General features: G+C 45.3%; 1 protein-coding gene across 5 annotated transcripts in view; it reads left to right on the top strand.

Moving 5' to 3' along the window:
- The window catches only part of POLD1 (DNA polymerase delta 1, catalytic subunit), a 32755-nt gene extending 17839 nt beyond the window's left edge, over positions 1 to 14916 (top strand). For all 5 annotated transcript variants that reach the window (XM_032949184.2, XM_032949185.2, XM_032949188.2 and 2 more), the window contains exons 19-27: positions 366 to 503; positions 1278 to 1453; positions 2140 to 2292; positions 3602 to 3704; positions 4944 to 5076; positions 7659 to 7772; positions 9045 to 9097; positions 10229 to 10326; positions 14032 to 14916. In XM_032949184.2, coding sequence (XP_032805075.2) covers positions 366 to 503; positions 1278 to 1453; positions 2140 to 2292; positions 3602 to 3704; positions 4944 to 5076; positions 7659 to 7772; positions 9045 to 9097; positions 10229 to 10326; positions 14032 to 14128 — 1065 coding nt within the window. In that variant the 3' untranslated portion in view covers positions 14129 to 14916. The remainder of the gene's footprint in view (positions 1 to 365; positions 504 to 1277; positions 1454 to 2139; positions 2293 to 3601; positions 3705 to 4943; positions 5077 to 7658; positions 7773 to 9044; positions 9098 to 10228; positions 10327 to 14031) is intronic.
- The last annotated feature ends 577 nt before the right edge of the window (positions 14917 to 15493 follow it).

Here is a 15493-nt window from a genome sequence, read left to right as displayed (position 1 = left end):
ATAATAGGAAAAGGTTCATATGTCGCTCACCACTGATGTTAGCCATGACCTAGAATCTAACTAGCATTGCTGGAGTCAAAGAGCAGTGTGCTAACTGCACCCTCCCCCGCCCCCCAAAAATTGTATCGAGCAACACATGGAAGGGGAATGTTTTTGGATGAAATCCTACATGAGTATTCTTGGTTCTTTCGGTAAAGTCACGTAGAAGGGAAATAATAAAAATAAAACAATAAATTTCTCACGACGTTTCAATTGCAACACAAGCAATCATCATCAGGTGTGAAAACCACAGCAAGGAAATTTTGCGACGGTATAATACACCAGCAGTGGCCATGCCATTGAGATTTGCGTCGTCACGGTCACAGGTGATATACGGCGACACGGACTCGGTGATGGTGAAGTTCAGCGTGAAGACGGTGGCCGAGGGCATGGAAATGGGCCGTGAGGCGGCCGCCTGGGTCTCCAGCCACTTCATTCCACCCATCAAGCTGGAGTTCGAGAAGGTTGGTCCGCCACATCTCCCCTCGCTATCTCCTCGTCCCACTTATTCACACCATTTTGTAACTTGCAGCCGCCCCGTCAGAATGTGTCTAATAGTAATAATGTCTTTATAAACACAAACGAAAATAAACTATTATGATTTTACCAGGTTAGGCCCACTGAGCTATATAGCTTATAAAATGGAAATTTATAGCAATTAAATACACTGAAAAAAGCATGTTGATTCTAAACTTAAAAGCGTCAGGGTCAGGATCGAACCCACAACCTCCGGTATATCACGCGAGGTAGTTAACATCTCGCCACCATGGCACCCATGAAATCTTGATTAAGGCCCAGTTTATTTTTCAGGAGGATCCTTAGCTTATTTTGAATTATTTCATGACAGTGGAAGCAAAAATTTGATTTCAGGATGCGTTCTTTTTGGTCTATTTTTTTTCTTTTGTTTATATTGTTTCAACTTGTTCTCTCTTGTTTGCACAGTTTTGTGTTTTTATCCAATTAATAATAGCTTATTATTAGCATGTCATTTCGATATAATTTGCTTAAATCTTAAGACAATTATTCTCAGGCGCCCACCGTAGTTTTGTGAATATTAGAAACAAATTTAATCGATGCATCATTACTTCTTCAAAATGCTCAATGCATAACTATCATCCATTACCTAGCAATGCAACTCCTGACTAGTAATATCCATTACAACACTTAATTATTAATAACGATGGCTGTACAGGTGTACTTCCATTAATTCCTAATTATTTGTACTGCTGGCTTTACAGGTGTACTACCCGTACCTGCTGATCAACAAGAAGCGCTACGCAGGCCTCTACTTCTCCTCCAGCTCAGAGACGCACGACAAGATGGACTGCAAGGGCATCGAGACGGTGCGCAGAGACAACTCCCCGCTCGTCGCAAACCTCATCAACACTTGCTTGCAGAAGATCCTCATCGACAGGTGAGGGCTGGACCCTGCATCACACGATGAGGCACTCTGGATCTCCAAATTAGAATCGTAGGGCTGCTGTGTGCATGGGGGCTGACGCACGTGGCTTTGCTAGAGGTCTCAGAATCAGAATCTTTATGTAGACTGGAGGAATCCGATGAGCAATGAAGCTTTTTTTCACAAATGTCCAGTCGGGGCGGGTCAGCAAGTTACCGTGGCCGCCGTGGCAAGGGAAAAGATAACGATGGGGTAGGAAGGCAGAGACGAGGCGGGGCGGGGGGGGTATAGGGTTCGGGAGTGGAGTGTGAAGCCGTGGGGGTCTCGTTATAATTCTTGCGTTGTTTGTTTAGCCAGGAAAGTTTCACTGCGTCTCGTGGCTTTCCTATTTTAGGAGGGTCGTGCAAGGTTTTTCGAAGTAGGGGGGTGATGATTTCTACGTATATTCCAGTTGAGTATTGCGGGGTAATATGTCAAATTTGGCAAATTTGAATCTTGAGTTAGGGTGAGGATACAAACGAGCGATTTTATAAAATAAAAAAGCGATTCGAGGAAATGGCGCCTTGGATGGGGTGGGGTTTGGAGCGTGAGAGCACGTTACATTGTCGCTCCGTCCACCTGAGCCCTTGCCGCGTTGCGCCGGGTTTCAACTCTCGCCCTTACTAACATGTGGTGGTGCCGCGGCCGGCGTTGCGACGCAGGGACCCGGACGGTGCGGTGGATCACGCCAAGGACACCATCTCGGACCTGCTATGCAACCGCATCGACATCTCGCAGCTCGTGATCACCAAGGAGCTGACGCGCACGGCGGACGAGTACGCGGGGAAGCAAGCGCACGTGGAGCTCGCAGAGAGGTCGGTGTTGTGAGTGGGGCGGCGCTGCGTGGCGAGCTCGCCCGTCAGGCATTTTGCACTTGAGCGCGCGAGCGCGTGTCTCGGTGAGCGGTTGACCCGAGTTCAATTCCCGATCACGTCCGATTACAGTGATGGTTATATGAACCAGTCCTTGGCCTCCCCGAAGTGTGTACATGTGTGTGTGTACGTGTGTACACGTAATGGAGAGCAGTAGTGTAATGGTTAGCGCGCTGCGATCCAAACCCAGTGACCCGAGTTCGATTCCCGCTAAACCGCCAACAGCAGTGACGGTTATCTGAATCGTTCCTGGGCCTCCTCTAGGTCGACTCAGCCTCAAATGAGTACCTGGTTTGCTGTGTAAACATCGCCACTGTGGAGACAAAGATGGCCAGGCGTGGTGTTGGCCACCCACCCCCTCGTGTACCGTGGCAGCCTTCATAGGTGCTTGTTCACAGCACTTGCCCCAACAAGTCTGTTCACACTATATGGAGGATTTTTTATTTAAAGCTTTCGTGGCTGCAGGGATTCATATTCTTGTTTCTTTCGGTAAAGTCACGTAGAAGGGAAACAATAAAATAATACATGGAGGATCTTTGTTCTTTGTGTGTACAAATATAATTTGACACTTATGTGTAACTTATGTGTAAAATTATATCTCTGTCCTGCGTATTTTTTTGTTAATCCATGTGTCTCAATGTAATCCCCAGCATGCGTATTTCCATTCTTCTTTGCACACTTTTCAGTTTATTATTCTGTTCGTTCCATGTTTTCATCGCATCATGTGACTTCAACGTGCACCTAGCTTGTTGGAACAAGTGTTATCTTGATGTCGCTACCGTTACGTGACAAATGGCGGTTGCTCTGTCACCTCATTCTAATTTTCCCCGAATTGATTAGAGTTCGAGTGCACCTCGACCGGCATGGGTGTCGTGGCGTGTGTAAAAGTTTTAGTTTTCCAAATGTCAAATTATTGTAAGGCGTCTTGGCATGATGTTGGTTTTATATGCTATGAAATTTTAATGTATGTGCACTGCTGTTTTTGGTTTGACCAAGAAGTTTAATAATGCTTGTGATGACATGCAAACAGGTCAAATATTGGGACCGTATATAGCTATTATTCTGAAAATAATACATGACAGATACATGCATGTTTATGAATATGTGTGTGCATTTAAAGGCTGTGTATCAACGTTTGCAGACTAAATCAGAAATGCAGTGTATTGAATTGCATGGAAAAGAGTTCTCATTCATGAAGTCGAATGTTGTTCGTGCGTTTAATGTTTTGATTGTGAACGCATCCGTCGTGCAGAATGAGGAAGCGCGATCCAGGCAGTGCCCCCAACCTGGGAGACCGCGTTCCTTATGTTATTGTCAAGGCGACCAAAGGGGTGGCGGCGTATATGAAGTCAGAGGTGAGATCAGAATCAGAATATTTTTGTATACCAGATGAATCCGATGAGCTATAAAGCTCTTTTTCACAGATGTCCAGTAGGGGCGGCTAAGAACATTACAACAACAAACAGTACAACATCCCTACCACGCAGGGGTGTCCTTGAAAAACTCAGTAACCCGCATGTGTATATCATAAGGTAATAAGAATTTAACAATTGTAATAATAATTTAGATATATAAGGTGCCTTTGTACAATGGATCTCAGAGCACCAAGATAACCCCATACGGCCTTCGACTAGAGTGGTGGCTCAGTGGTTGACACGCTCTGCTGTCAACCAGACGACCTGAGTTTCATTCCTACCCATGGCTGATCTTATTGGCGAGTGATAACTGGCACCACCCCATCCCTCCCCTCCACCAATCCGCACCGAACAGCATGCCAAAGATCCACACGGCACGGAGAGGCCTTCGTCCAGCAGTTGGTTGACAAAAGGCTGTAGTGAGCATGATAATTTCTGTCATTGATGAATCATTTAATATTTTATCGCTAATAAACAATACAGTATTTATATCTGTATTTCACAAGGTGAAAGCCTATGAGGTTACCTAGTTCGATGTGTTGAATAACATGTATTACTATAAAAAAGCTGCATTGATTCACACAGTTTGTAGCAACATGTCACTTGCAAATGAGACAATTCGACACATTTATAAATAACGCGATCTAACCCAAAAACCTTTATTATGGAGACAATTCTGGTCTGTTTGAGTTCTTACCTGGCTACACAAATGAACTTGATTTGACTTGACTTATCATAGCCATCTCAACAACCTCCACAAATGATAAATACTGGATCTTGCCCACCCGGTGTGCCGGTTTGAGCGGCCATGCCGGTTTGAGCGGTTTGTGTGATTTGTAAAGGAGACCGCTTCACCCCAACACTCCACTAGCTCAAAATTCGGTTCTGGATGAATTCCAAGATAGCACTCGCTATCTTCAAGATCCTCCACAGACTTGCCCCCTTCTGTCAAAGCCCAAGTCTACAGTTTTCTCAGTGTGATGTCACTCATTCTCTGCCCCTTTTCAAATCCAGGCTCCGCAACCTTTATTTTTCTTTTCCCCTGCCTAAGACTTACTGGATCGCTACAAAAGCAATACTGGCCCATTATTTTCTCCACAGCATCTTTGGACACAGTCGCATTTAGATGCTATGTCAACCCGCATTGCAAGGTTATTGTGTGTGTGTGATCCTCGACAGGACCCGATCTACGTGCTGGAGAACAACATCCCCATCGACACGCAGTACTACCTGGAGCAGCAGCTCGCCAAGCCCCTGCTGCGAATATTCGAGCCCATCCTCGGGGAGAACAAGGCGGAGAGCATCCTGCTGAGTAAGGTCCCCTCCGACCGAGCACGCACACGCGGGGAGGGGGACCCACGGTAACCACGTGTTGGTTCACGTTTTGTTTACGTCAATATTTTGTCAGAACTCCTCAAATCGCCCTGTGGTCATTGACCAAGGCACCCGCAATGCGCCCTGAACTTGTCAGACCTTTTCAAATCTCATCATATCTCGGAAGCCAGGCCGAGTCAGTTTTTGGAAGTCAAGTGATGTTGGAGCCTGGAAAGTGCTTGGATGGGCGACCATCATGCATAAAACTAGTTGTTATAAGCTGCTGTGGGGCTACATTGCGCTCAGCAGAGGGCAATGTAGCAACAACTATTGTTGGGACTGTGCTATACCATAATATATTCTCAGATCTGTGTTCCCCGTCGTGAAGTATGGTCATATAACCCCCACGACCCACACAATTTGAGGAGGTATTCTTTGGGTCTTTCGGTAAAGTCACGTGGATAGGTTCATGAAATTTTTACAAAAAACTACGACGTTTCGATCGCAACACAAGCGGTCGTCATCAGGAAAAGGGGGTTAGCCTCTAAAGGCAAACTGTTTATAAAGGTTTGAAATGGACCTAGCCCAAGTGTAATCAGCATGGGCGGGACAGCGGATGTTAACGTGAGTGATGTTAACGTGAGTGATGTTAACGTGAGTGATGTTAACGTGAGTGATGTTAACGTGAGTGATGTTAACGTAAGTGATGTTAACGTAAGTGATATTAATGTGAGTGATGTTAACGTGAGTGATAGCACTCGTGGAGGGCCACGACGGCACTGGTGGTGGGCTTCCACCAATAAAGGGCTACGGCTAGTGGTGATGGTTGTAGTGGGTAGTGATGGTCCCGGTGGTGGGCTTCCACCAATTAAAGGGCTGCCAGGTCTAAAATGGAAACATTACAGCCAGTTATGACTTAAACTGGTTGATAACGTCCTTCCAGTGTGTTTGTACCCTTCTTCTCGGTTGAAATTGTGTCTGTATATATGGACGGCTTCGTGAACGAATCTTTGTTGATAGCCAGTGGGTTTGCAAAGTACCTTCGTCTTAGGGAAATCAATTTCGTTTGAGCCCACCGCATTAAAACAATGATCAGCCACGGCCGAGGTATTGGTCCTACCGTGTTTCAGATCTTCCTTATGTTGAGGACGCCTTCATCCTGGAGTGAAATGGCAAAAGGGCTGTGCATTGGACATTTGTGAGGATTTAAGTGAAGTACACGGAGTAAACCCTTCAATATGAGGAGACAACAACAATAGCCGCTATTCACCACTAAGTGGTGGTGATGTCATCATAGTGCTTGTGCCAAATTAGGTGCACTTTCAGAAGATTACAACCGTCATTCGCCACTCAGTGGCGGTGACATCACCATGGCGGTTGTGCCAGGCTATGTGCACAAATTTAAGGCCACGTGAAGTGTCGAACGTCCGCTGGCAGGAGGTCACGGGACAGACCCAGGTGCCATGGATTGACTGATTGTAATGACTGGCCGATGCACCACCTGTTCCCCCTACTGTGCCAACTTGTGTTTTAGCCGCCTTGCGCTCCGCTAGTTGTTTTGAGCGTCACTCATCTGCCCTCCATTGTTGTTGGAGGGCGACTGCCTTCAACTGCCCAGTAGCATCCTACATGAGTCTGTACTTTCAGTCTGTGTGGTCCCCCTTCATAAAGAGAGGGACCACCAGGTCATCCTTCCAATCCTGCAGAACCCGTCCAGTGGTCCAGACTGTTATAATGATGTCATATAGAGCAGTCTCAACACAAACGTCACCCTCAGCAGTTCATTTGGGAGATTGTCTCTGCCTGGCGCTTTTCCTTATCTCAGACTCTGGATTGCCTTCTATACTTCCTCAACAGATGGTACTTCAGCCAGCTGCTCACAGGGGGTGACTACTTCCAATATTTGAGGCACGGCAGCCTCAGCAGAGTCATCCCCACTTTACCCCATGATGTTTTCTGAGCCGAGGGGTTTTCCTTCACAGAAATGCTCAGCAAACCTGCAAACCTGTTCCTGGGGGTCAGAGATCAGATAACCTTTCCCCAAAGGATGGTGAGCGTTCGAACATTCCATGTGACCACTCGCAGTGGCTTTTTGCTGTTTCTGGAAGAACCCCAAGGGTGTGGGATTGGTCTCCTAGCTCTGCCAAATGGGGTTTGGCCAGGAGACATCATAGGGGTTACAAGCGCCTCGCATCCGTCCAGAGCCCCCGTTGGCCGCTGTGGTGGCTACGAGTGCATTGAGGAGATCAGCCGATTGAATCGGATTTCCCTCCATGGCATTGCTCACATCCACCACAGCGTTACCGTCCGGCACCATCGAAGAGGTAGGGGTTTGTTTTTACCGGACTAACACTCAGGTTTCCATAGACACGTTCAAAAATAATGTTGCTGTGCTGCCATCTCCTGGCCACCTTATAACCTAGCAGCTAGCTTTGGGAGTTTCACTAATCCACATTTAAGGAATTGTATCACAGACGTGCTCAACCGCGCCTGCATATGTCTACACATACATTAAAACGAAATGAAAACGTTTGCATGCGCGTGACGATTCTTCGCCCCGCTCGTGCCCCCCTCACTCAGAGGGCGAGCACACGCGCTGCAAGACGGTGCTCACGTCCAAGGTGGGCGGCCTCATGGCGTTCGCCAAGAAACGCTCCACCTGCATCGGCTGCAAGGCTGTGCTGAAGAACGACGGTATGAAGCCGATCGTCATCGACGGGCGCGTACGCGCGCGTATGGTCCGCGGCGCGTGCACACTGACGAAAAAACGAGAGGGACTGACTGAGTTAGATTGTGGAGTCCTTGATTTTGGGAATCGGTCATCCCTTCAGAAAACTAATCTAGAAATGTTTTTTTATGGTTGATTGACAATCCCAATATAGTTGCAATACAGTGTGGGTCTATACTGCGACCGCATCTCAAGACGCTGGGCAGACACGGTGCGCATAATTGGAGAGGAGGATAAATGCGCTGATTAGGCATGTAACTGCACGTATACTGATGGATTATAAAAAAAAATATGCTAATATGTTAATGTAACATTTGCGCTCATTTCTTGAATAAAAAATATACAAGCAAGATTGAAACATTCGAAACAATATTAACGTGAAGGCAGACACGAGACAACAATTAATCGATTCTTGAATTGTGACCCTGATTGTGACAAATCATCAAATCTCCATTGGGTGCCGGGTGAGATGAATGATCGTAACCTTAATAACTGCATTTTGATGGTAATAAATTACCAACCTGAGACTTTGGCAGTTAGCTTGTACTACCGAGTGGTAAATTTGGTTATTGATTTTGTGAAGACTAGTTGGTTTGGGAATAGATGAGGTTTACCTGTACAGGTGGTCCCTGCTTTTGCGATGTTACAATGTGTTCCTGGAAACCCTGTGGTCATGAATCGGATCGTCGTAAATCGGACCCTATTTTCCCAGAAGAAACAGTCGAAGCATCAGCCATATTTAACGGGGCTTAATAGGTAAAAATCCACAAAAACACTTTTGAATAACAAAAACTCCCTGCCGAATCACATCGGAAATCAGACTGACTGTTCCAATGCATTCAGAGTCATGTAGGAAGATATGTCGTTTTTTTACTTGCACATGAGATCCGTCTTGTTAATTGAGTGTTTGCAATCATGGTGATGATGATCGTTATGTGGAGTCTACAAACGAGAACCACGTTGTAATACACTCATTGGATTTTCAAACAAAACACAAATGTCTAAAAGCACTCAGCCTGTACACAGAAACCACCAGCAGTTCCATTTTGGTTCTCTTGTCTTAGGTCACCATCAAAATAAATCTTCTGAGTAAATGTTACCGACTAACAGGGAGCAGTGATAGAGAGATAGAAAACTGTAGACCAGGTTCAGTATTATTAGGATTCATCAGTGCACCATAGTCACCATTGCTTCAATTGGAGCAGGCACAATGACGTTTTGTTTTCTTGTACCTGCAGGGGCTGTGTGTGACTACTGCAAGAAACAGGAATCCGAACTCTACCAGAAGGAGGTGAAGTGTGCACGCGGCGTTGAACAACACTCACGCTTGCATGACAATGCCGCTGCTGGTCTCCCAACGGTCTAATCCACCATATCTCTTTGCCCCTCCATTTTAAACTAAGGGTTGTGCCAGAGCGTGTATCTTCGATGAAGGAGGCACTGAAAGGAGGTTGCGCCGATCCTTATGTACACCCAGCGTCGAATAAACTGTCCACGCCGGCTTAAGACCCTAGGGTCTATCTTTGAACCAGAAAAGGGAAAACCCTGCATGAGACCATGGGCTCACTGACTTCTCCTGCTACCACCGTTTTCCGATCCCTCCCTTCGCAGGGTCAAACCAGCGCTTCATGCTCCGGAAGGCGACTGCTTTGTGGTGGTATTTAAGTAGATCCGGGAGAGCCAATACTCCTTTCACAGAGAGAGTAAAGGAGTGATAGTCTATCCGTGCGAGTTTATAATTCCAGATAAAGGATGAGAAATTAGATTGTAGTACTTTTAAGAAGGGCTTTGGAATCCAGGAGGGAATCATTCTTAAAGTGATGTAGTAGTTTGGGGGAGGACCGTCATCGTGATCAGATGTGCTCTGTTGTGGAGGGATAGGGGGACAAACATCTGACTGTGCCACTAGTAAAATTATAATTTCCTGGAGCAGGAGGAGAAAGTTCTTCCGTAGAAGTATTGTTAGGGAAGAAGGGACCTTCACACTCAGGTATTTTATATGGGTTAGGCACCACTTAAAGGGTAACAATCCCTCCTGAAGGTTTAGGGGGATAGGGGCCATCAACATGCTGGGATTTCTTTAACAAGTTGATGTACAAACAGTCGTTTTTTCTATCAATATTTCTGCGTGTACGCCCACTACCAATGCAACCTCCAATATCTTCTTTAATCATAATCCTCACTTTAGTGAAATATTGATAAAATAATGTTGCAATAGACTCTACACTATGTGATTTGTTGCCGTTTTTTCTTCATTATGTATTTCTTTGTATTTATTTTTGTATTGCCACCTGTTATGTATGTTATGTTTGCCAGGGATGATGAAACCCGATTCAAGAGCTTCTTACCTCAAAGGGTAGTCCAAAATAAACTGAAATCCTCTATTATATTATTTTAACTTTCCTGTATTTGTTTGGTTTAGGTTTTACACTTGAATGCCATGGAGGAGAAGTTTTCTCGGTTGTGGACGCAGTGCCAGCGGTGTCAGGGCAGCCTGCATGAGGATGTTCTGTGTACAAGGTATCTAATCACACTCAAGCACCCAATCACACGCACACACACCAAGATCTCCTGTGCAGCCTTATTTAGACCACTAGGGAAAGTGCTGTTCGTTAATCAATATAGGATAGGCCCAGGATCAGTCCATGTATCACCCACCACTGATATTTGATTTGGCTAGCTTCATAGCGCATTGCACAATGCACTGCACTTCCACTCCCCTGCAAAAAAATACAAAAACAGAGCCCCCCCCCCCCGTATATTGCCTTGTAGATAAGGGTTCCATATATCACTCATCACTGATGTTTGCTATTGCTGCGAATTAAACTCGGGTGGCTCGAGCATTATTCACAGTCCACTGCACTACCACTCCCAACAACAAACACAAAGAACCCCCGTATAGCTGTTTAGGCTGTTGGCGCAAACGCTGTTATCAAGCTCCTGTTTAGGCTGTCACGGCACAGAAGCGGGTGGTCTGACCATCACCTCGCCCGGTTGCCTTTGTCTCCCTATTGATGGTGTTTGCACAATGCACCAGGTACTCGTTTTAAGGCCGAGAACCTATTCTGATATCACCCACCACCAATGTTTGCCATGTCTGGGAATTGAACTCTGGATGCTAGGTTCATAGTGCATTGTGTTGTCCACTGGGAAACCGCTCCCATAGCACACACACACGACCCACACGCCCTACACACACATTGTGCACAAGCATCTGGCGTGAAGTCGGGCCTACGTGGGTTTCCCACTCAAAACAAGTATTACAGCTCTTGAGCCAGTGTTGTAAAACTCCACCGTATTATAACAGGGTCAATTACATGCACAGGACAGCCACTGTTGACTTCCCATGAAGTAGTAACGAATGTTATCAACCCCAATGGGAAAAGGTTGCCGAGTCGATCCCTAGCCAGAATTTCAACTCGTAACTTTCCAGTAGCGAAGCATGCACTTTAACCAAAGTGATGGCCAGTGAAACTAAACATAGCCATACCATCACCTTGTGTGGCTCCAGTTAAGCTCCGTCTCTATGCTAATTATAGAATGTTCATTAGAAATCCATTGCCGACACGCTCAAACACATTGGGTGGTGCTCATCGCCTCTCTGTTTGCAGTTATGAGTCAGTGCTGTAAATTCCACAATTGTCTGTTGGGAGTCAGTCTGTCCCTAGCCAAACATTTTATCAGTGAAAGTTGACACACACCGACATAATGGGCTCACCGTGTGAAGAATCATTTCATAAGTGTCAGCACTTTTAACTACCTCATGAGCAAAATAATTGTAATCGGTTCTCGGACTACAAATGACTGCCACAAAAAATACTTGGCATAGAACAATGTGTCGATAGATTTAGCAACCCGCAAAGGCATTTATTGTGTTAATCCTATTTTATTTTGGCATGTGTTCATTTTTATGTTGCGATGGATTTTATCGTCATTTAGCAGGTTTGAATTGATGTATCGATACGTAGATTAAAATCGGTTATTGACTCTCGCAACATGCATCTAATCGTGTCTTGCATGAGAATCGATGATTTATCGCTTAAGCAACTTATGAATAAAACTGCAAGCAAGGCAAAAAATGCTGCATTCTTGCCAGAAGGGGTAAAGCCTATTCTTTTAAAAATCCGCCTAATGCCTTGTTTACATTGCGCATATGACGTGACAGTAGTGTTGTAAACACAATACAATGTGTATTTATATTGCGTCTTAATATGACTCAAACAGCGAACATTTTGTAGAGATCTGCGGTCGACTTAAAGTTTATTTTGTTTTACCAGGTAACAACTCAAGTTACCAGGGTAGCCTCATTCGCAAGAGTGATCTGAGTCACCGAAATGACAAAAGCAAAACTGAAATCAGACCAAAAAACAACCCCAATCACTTGAGGAATGGAAAATATTGCAGACATAATTCCCTGCAGTGCAAATCGACTCGCCTGCAGAAAAAAATGGATAAACCTTGAGCCTGGACTTGGAACAAGGGGCAGGGAGTCGACTGCATGGACGACTGGGGGGAATGGAGTTCCGCCCAATGGGAGCAGTAGTGGAGAATGAGCGACCTCCTACTGATCGAACGCGATAGAGCGATGGCGATGATCTCGCCCAGTGGTTCTCAACCGGGGGTACGCTGACCCCTGGCGGTACGTGGCAGTGTTTCAGGGGGCACACGTGAGGTGATTATAAACGTGTGAAATTGTATCGTACATCCCAGTCATTGGTGAATAATAATCACGTACGAATCTGGCAATATAAAATAACTACGACAATTTAAATCCATATGGTAACCTATAACGATATGAAATATATTTCTAAACTCATTGATCGTCACGCATGCGGAGCGTCCGTTGAATTTGTTTTTATTCGCTTGCAGTTACTAGCTCGTTAGGATACCTCACAAAATGGACAATGGGTTACAATATCGATGTTCATTGTTCATACATTAATTTCTCAGAACCATGTTCGGTCAGGCAAGGCGGGGAGGCGGGGGGGGGCAGGGGTTATTCCTCTGTTGAAGCAAAATTCAACAAGGGGGTTAGGTAGGTGGTACAGCAGCCACAACAAAAAAAAAGGTTGAGAACCACTGCTGTGTCTAGCGTGAGTGTGGGAAAACTCGGCAGACCCGCGTGTGGCACATCTTTATGACACGTGAGGGGTGTTGACGTTTTTTTTTTACTTATAGCAGCATCACAAAAGTCCCTTTGCGCAATTGTGTGTGTGAAAATACGTCCCGCCCGTTAGTTAAACACACCGCGATTATAGAACGGGGACATTTTGAACACCGCTAGTGTGTCTTTGGTGGGACGTATTGACTTTTCACAAACGGGCGCACATTGTGTTAAAGGGTAACAGACACCTGTACTCTCTCGGGCCAAATCTAAGTGCAACAAATACGCAAGCTGCACCAAGGACGCTATTTACAAGCTGTCCGTAATTGATTTTTCATTTCACCAATAATAAAATAATTATTAACAGTAACGTGGATGTAATAATTCACTCTATTCATAAAAGTCTTAGTTGGGCTGCAACACTTCCTAAAGGTGTGTCGCGCTAGGAATTTATTTGATCAATCTTTTGTTTACTTTATTGCTGTGGGAGGAAACAAGGCTGCCCGGAAAAGATCGTGGCCGGAACGATGCATCGATGCATCTATTCTTAACCAAATCGACACACATCCAATTCGTTGCCCAAGAAGTAATGTTATAATGATGCAAGCTATACACATTTAATGCAGGGATGCAGGTAAATCTAGTAGATAAAAAAACGAGGACCAAAAGCGGAGGAGACATTAAGTGAAGCCGAACGAAAGTTCAATAAAAAAAACAACAGTAAAAACTAAAGTGTACGAAAGAGAAGTGCAAAGTACAAAAGGCACGACAGTGCACAAGAGACAAAATCCACTCACATTCATTATCATGGGAAAAAATATTCACTTCCCGAATTGAATTGGCACCCATGATCGATGCATTGAATTCCCAGGGAGTCAGTAAGTTGTGGCTCTACAGACAACCCATACACGCTGCACAGATGGGCCATCAGAGGCCCACCTGCCCCAATCGGCGTAATCCTCCGATCTCACCTCCCAAGTCGCTGAATTGCAGGCGTGTGGACACGCCATAGCAGTGAGCACTTAAACAACACAGTGACTCACCCACCTCACGACATTTATATCGACTGAGTCAACTTAACTTTACTGGACTCCATCCCCCCCTCCTCCCTGTACTCGCAGCCGAGACTGCCCTATCTTCTACATGCGCAAGAAAGTTCAGAAGGACCTGGACGACCAGCACAAAGTGGTGACCAGGTTTGGGGAATGCACGTGGTGAGACTTCACGACGTCTTCAAAACCCTCGGCGCGTCGTTCTCCAGAAAACCGCTGCCGGGACACATTGTTGCTTTCCTTCAGTAACGAATGATGTCGGGACTCGTGAAGAGGCAAGTGAATGTTCCCCGTTTGAGGACAGAGACAGTGCCACGCCTGTTGTGTGTTGTACGCACGACCCGTTCGGCATTGAGGTTATTCAATTCATCAAATGACACTGAATACGTTGTTTTTTTCTACATTTTCATGGTCTCTTCCGAGATGTCTGTGCCCAGCATGGGTAGGGTGTGGGCAAACAGTACTCCTTCTAGTTGGGCGTCTCGCTAAGATCTCTCTCTCTGGAGATCTCGTTAGTTGCAGTCTCTTCTGCCCCCAGTGGCATAAGGATGCAAACGCTGCAGGGCTCACCTTTTATCCTCTTGGGTTTTTTTTACTACCTTTTATCATGGGCCATGAAACGGTAAGACAATATTGTTTCGCCACACTAAATGGGCACCTTACCAGTAGAAATCTACCATTGAAAGCTCATAGAGTGTTTTAGATGACATATTGCCCTCAACTGGAGGCTGTACTATACTTGTGTGTGTGGGTTTGTATTTGTTTATACTTTATAGCAGCGTTGTTTTGTAAAGTTGAAAAGTGCCAGTGTGAACCTAAAGCAAAGTGTTCCCCTCCTGTGTGTGTGCATTGTGTGGTGCTTCAGGAACACGTGGTGAGCATTTGCATGTGCTTTTTTACACCGGTTCTTTTGAGCATTTGAGGTTTTTTTGTTGAATAAAGATGACATTTGTATATTTGTTTCATTGTCATTGGCTTGCAATCGATCTCTTGAGGTTTTTCTAGAGATGTGTAAGATTTTTACCAATGTTTCCTGATGTAAACTAGGTGTTCCACCATGAATTTGCTCTAAACCCATTTAAAAACTACACTTTAGCATTATACACTGTTCAAGGGAAACAGAGCCCTCTAATGGCGATTATGCTGTCTTCGTGGAAGAGCACACTGGGCTTGCAGTCCAGCGGTCGCCGGTTCGGTAGCTTGGCGCGGCAATTGAAACAATGGAACCTCTGTCCATTCACAAGTTAAACACCGCAGTCTTATCAGTAAGTCACGTGTGACAGGGTAAAGTGTGGGTACTCTCACCTCTTGCAATATGTCTGACCAGCATGGGAGAGTAGGCTAAAATAATGTCCTAGAGGGACTCGAGTGCCCTCTCGTTGTGATCATTCCACCAGCAGTGGCCTGAGCAAACTATTGCAGGGCTATGTATATATTTTGTAATTTGCATTAACATTTTTCAAATATAAAGCGTTAGCATGATGTAAATTGATTTGAACCTACGTTTTTCAACTTTCCAGCTCACACGCTC

The sequence above is a fragment of the Petromyzon marinus genome, chromosome 7, assembly GCF_048934315.1.
Source record: "Petromyzon marinus isolate PM22_M1 ecotype Great Lakes invasive population chromosome 7, UKy_Petmar_22M1.pri1.0, whole genome shotgun sequence".
NCBI classification, from domain to species: domain Eukaryota; kingdom Metazoa; phylum Chordata; class Hyperoartia; order Petromyzontiformes; family Petromyzontidae; genus Petromyzon; species Petromyzon marinus.
The sequence above is the reverse complement of the archived record's forward strand: the minus strand, read 5'-3'. Positions and strand labels throughout refer to the sequence as shown.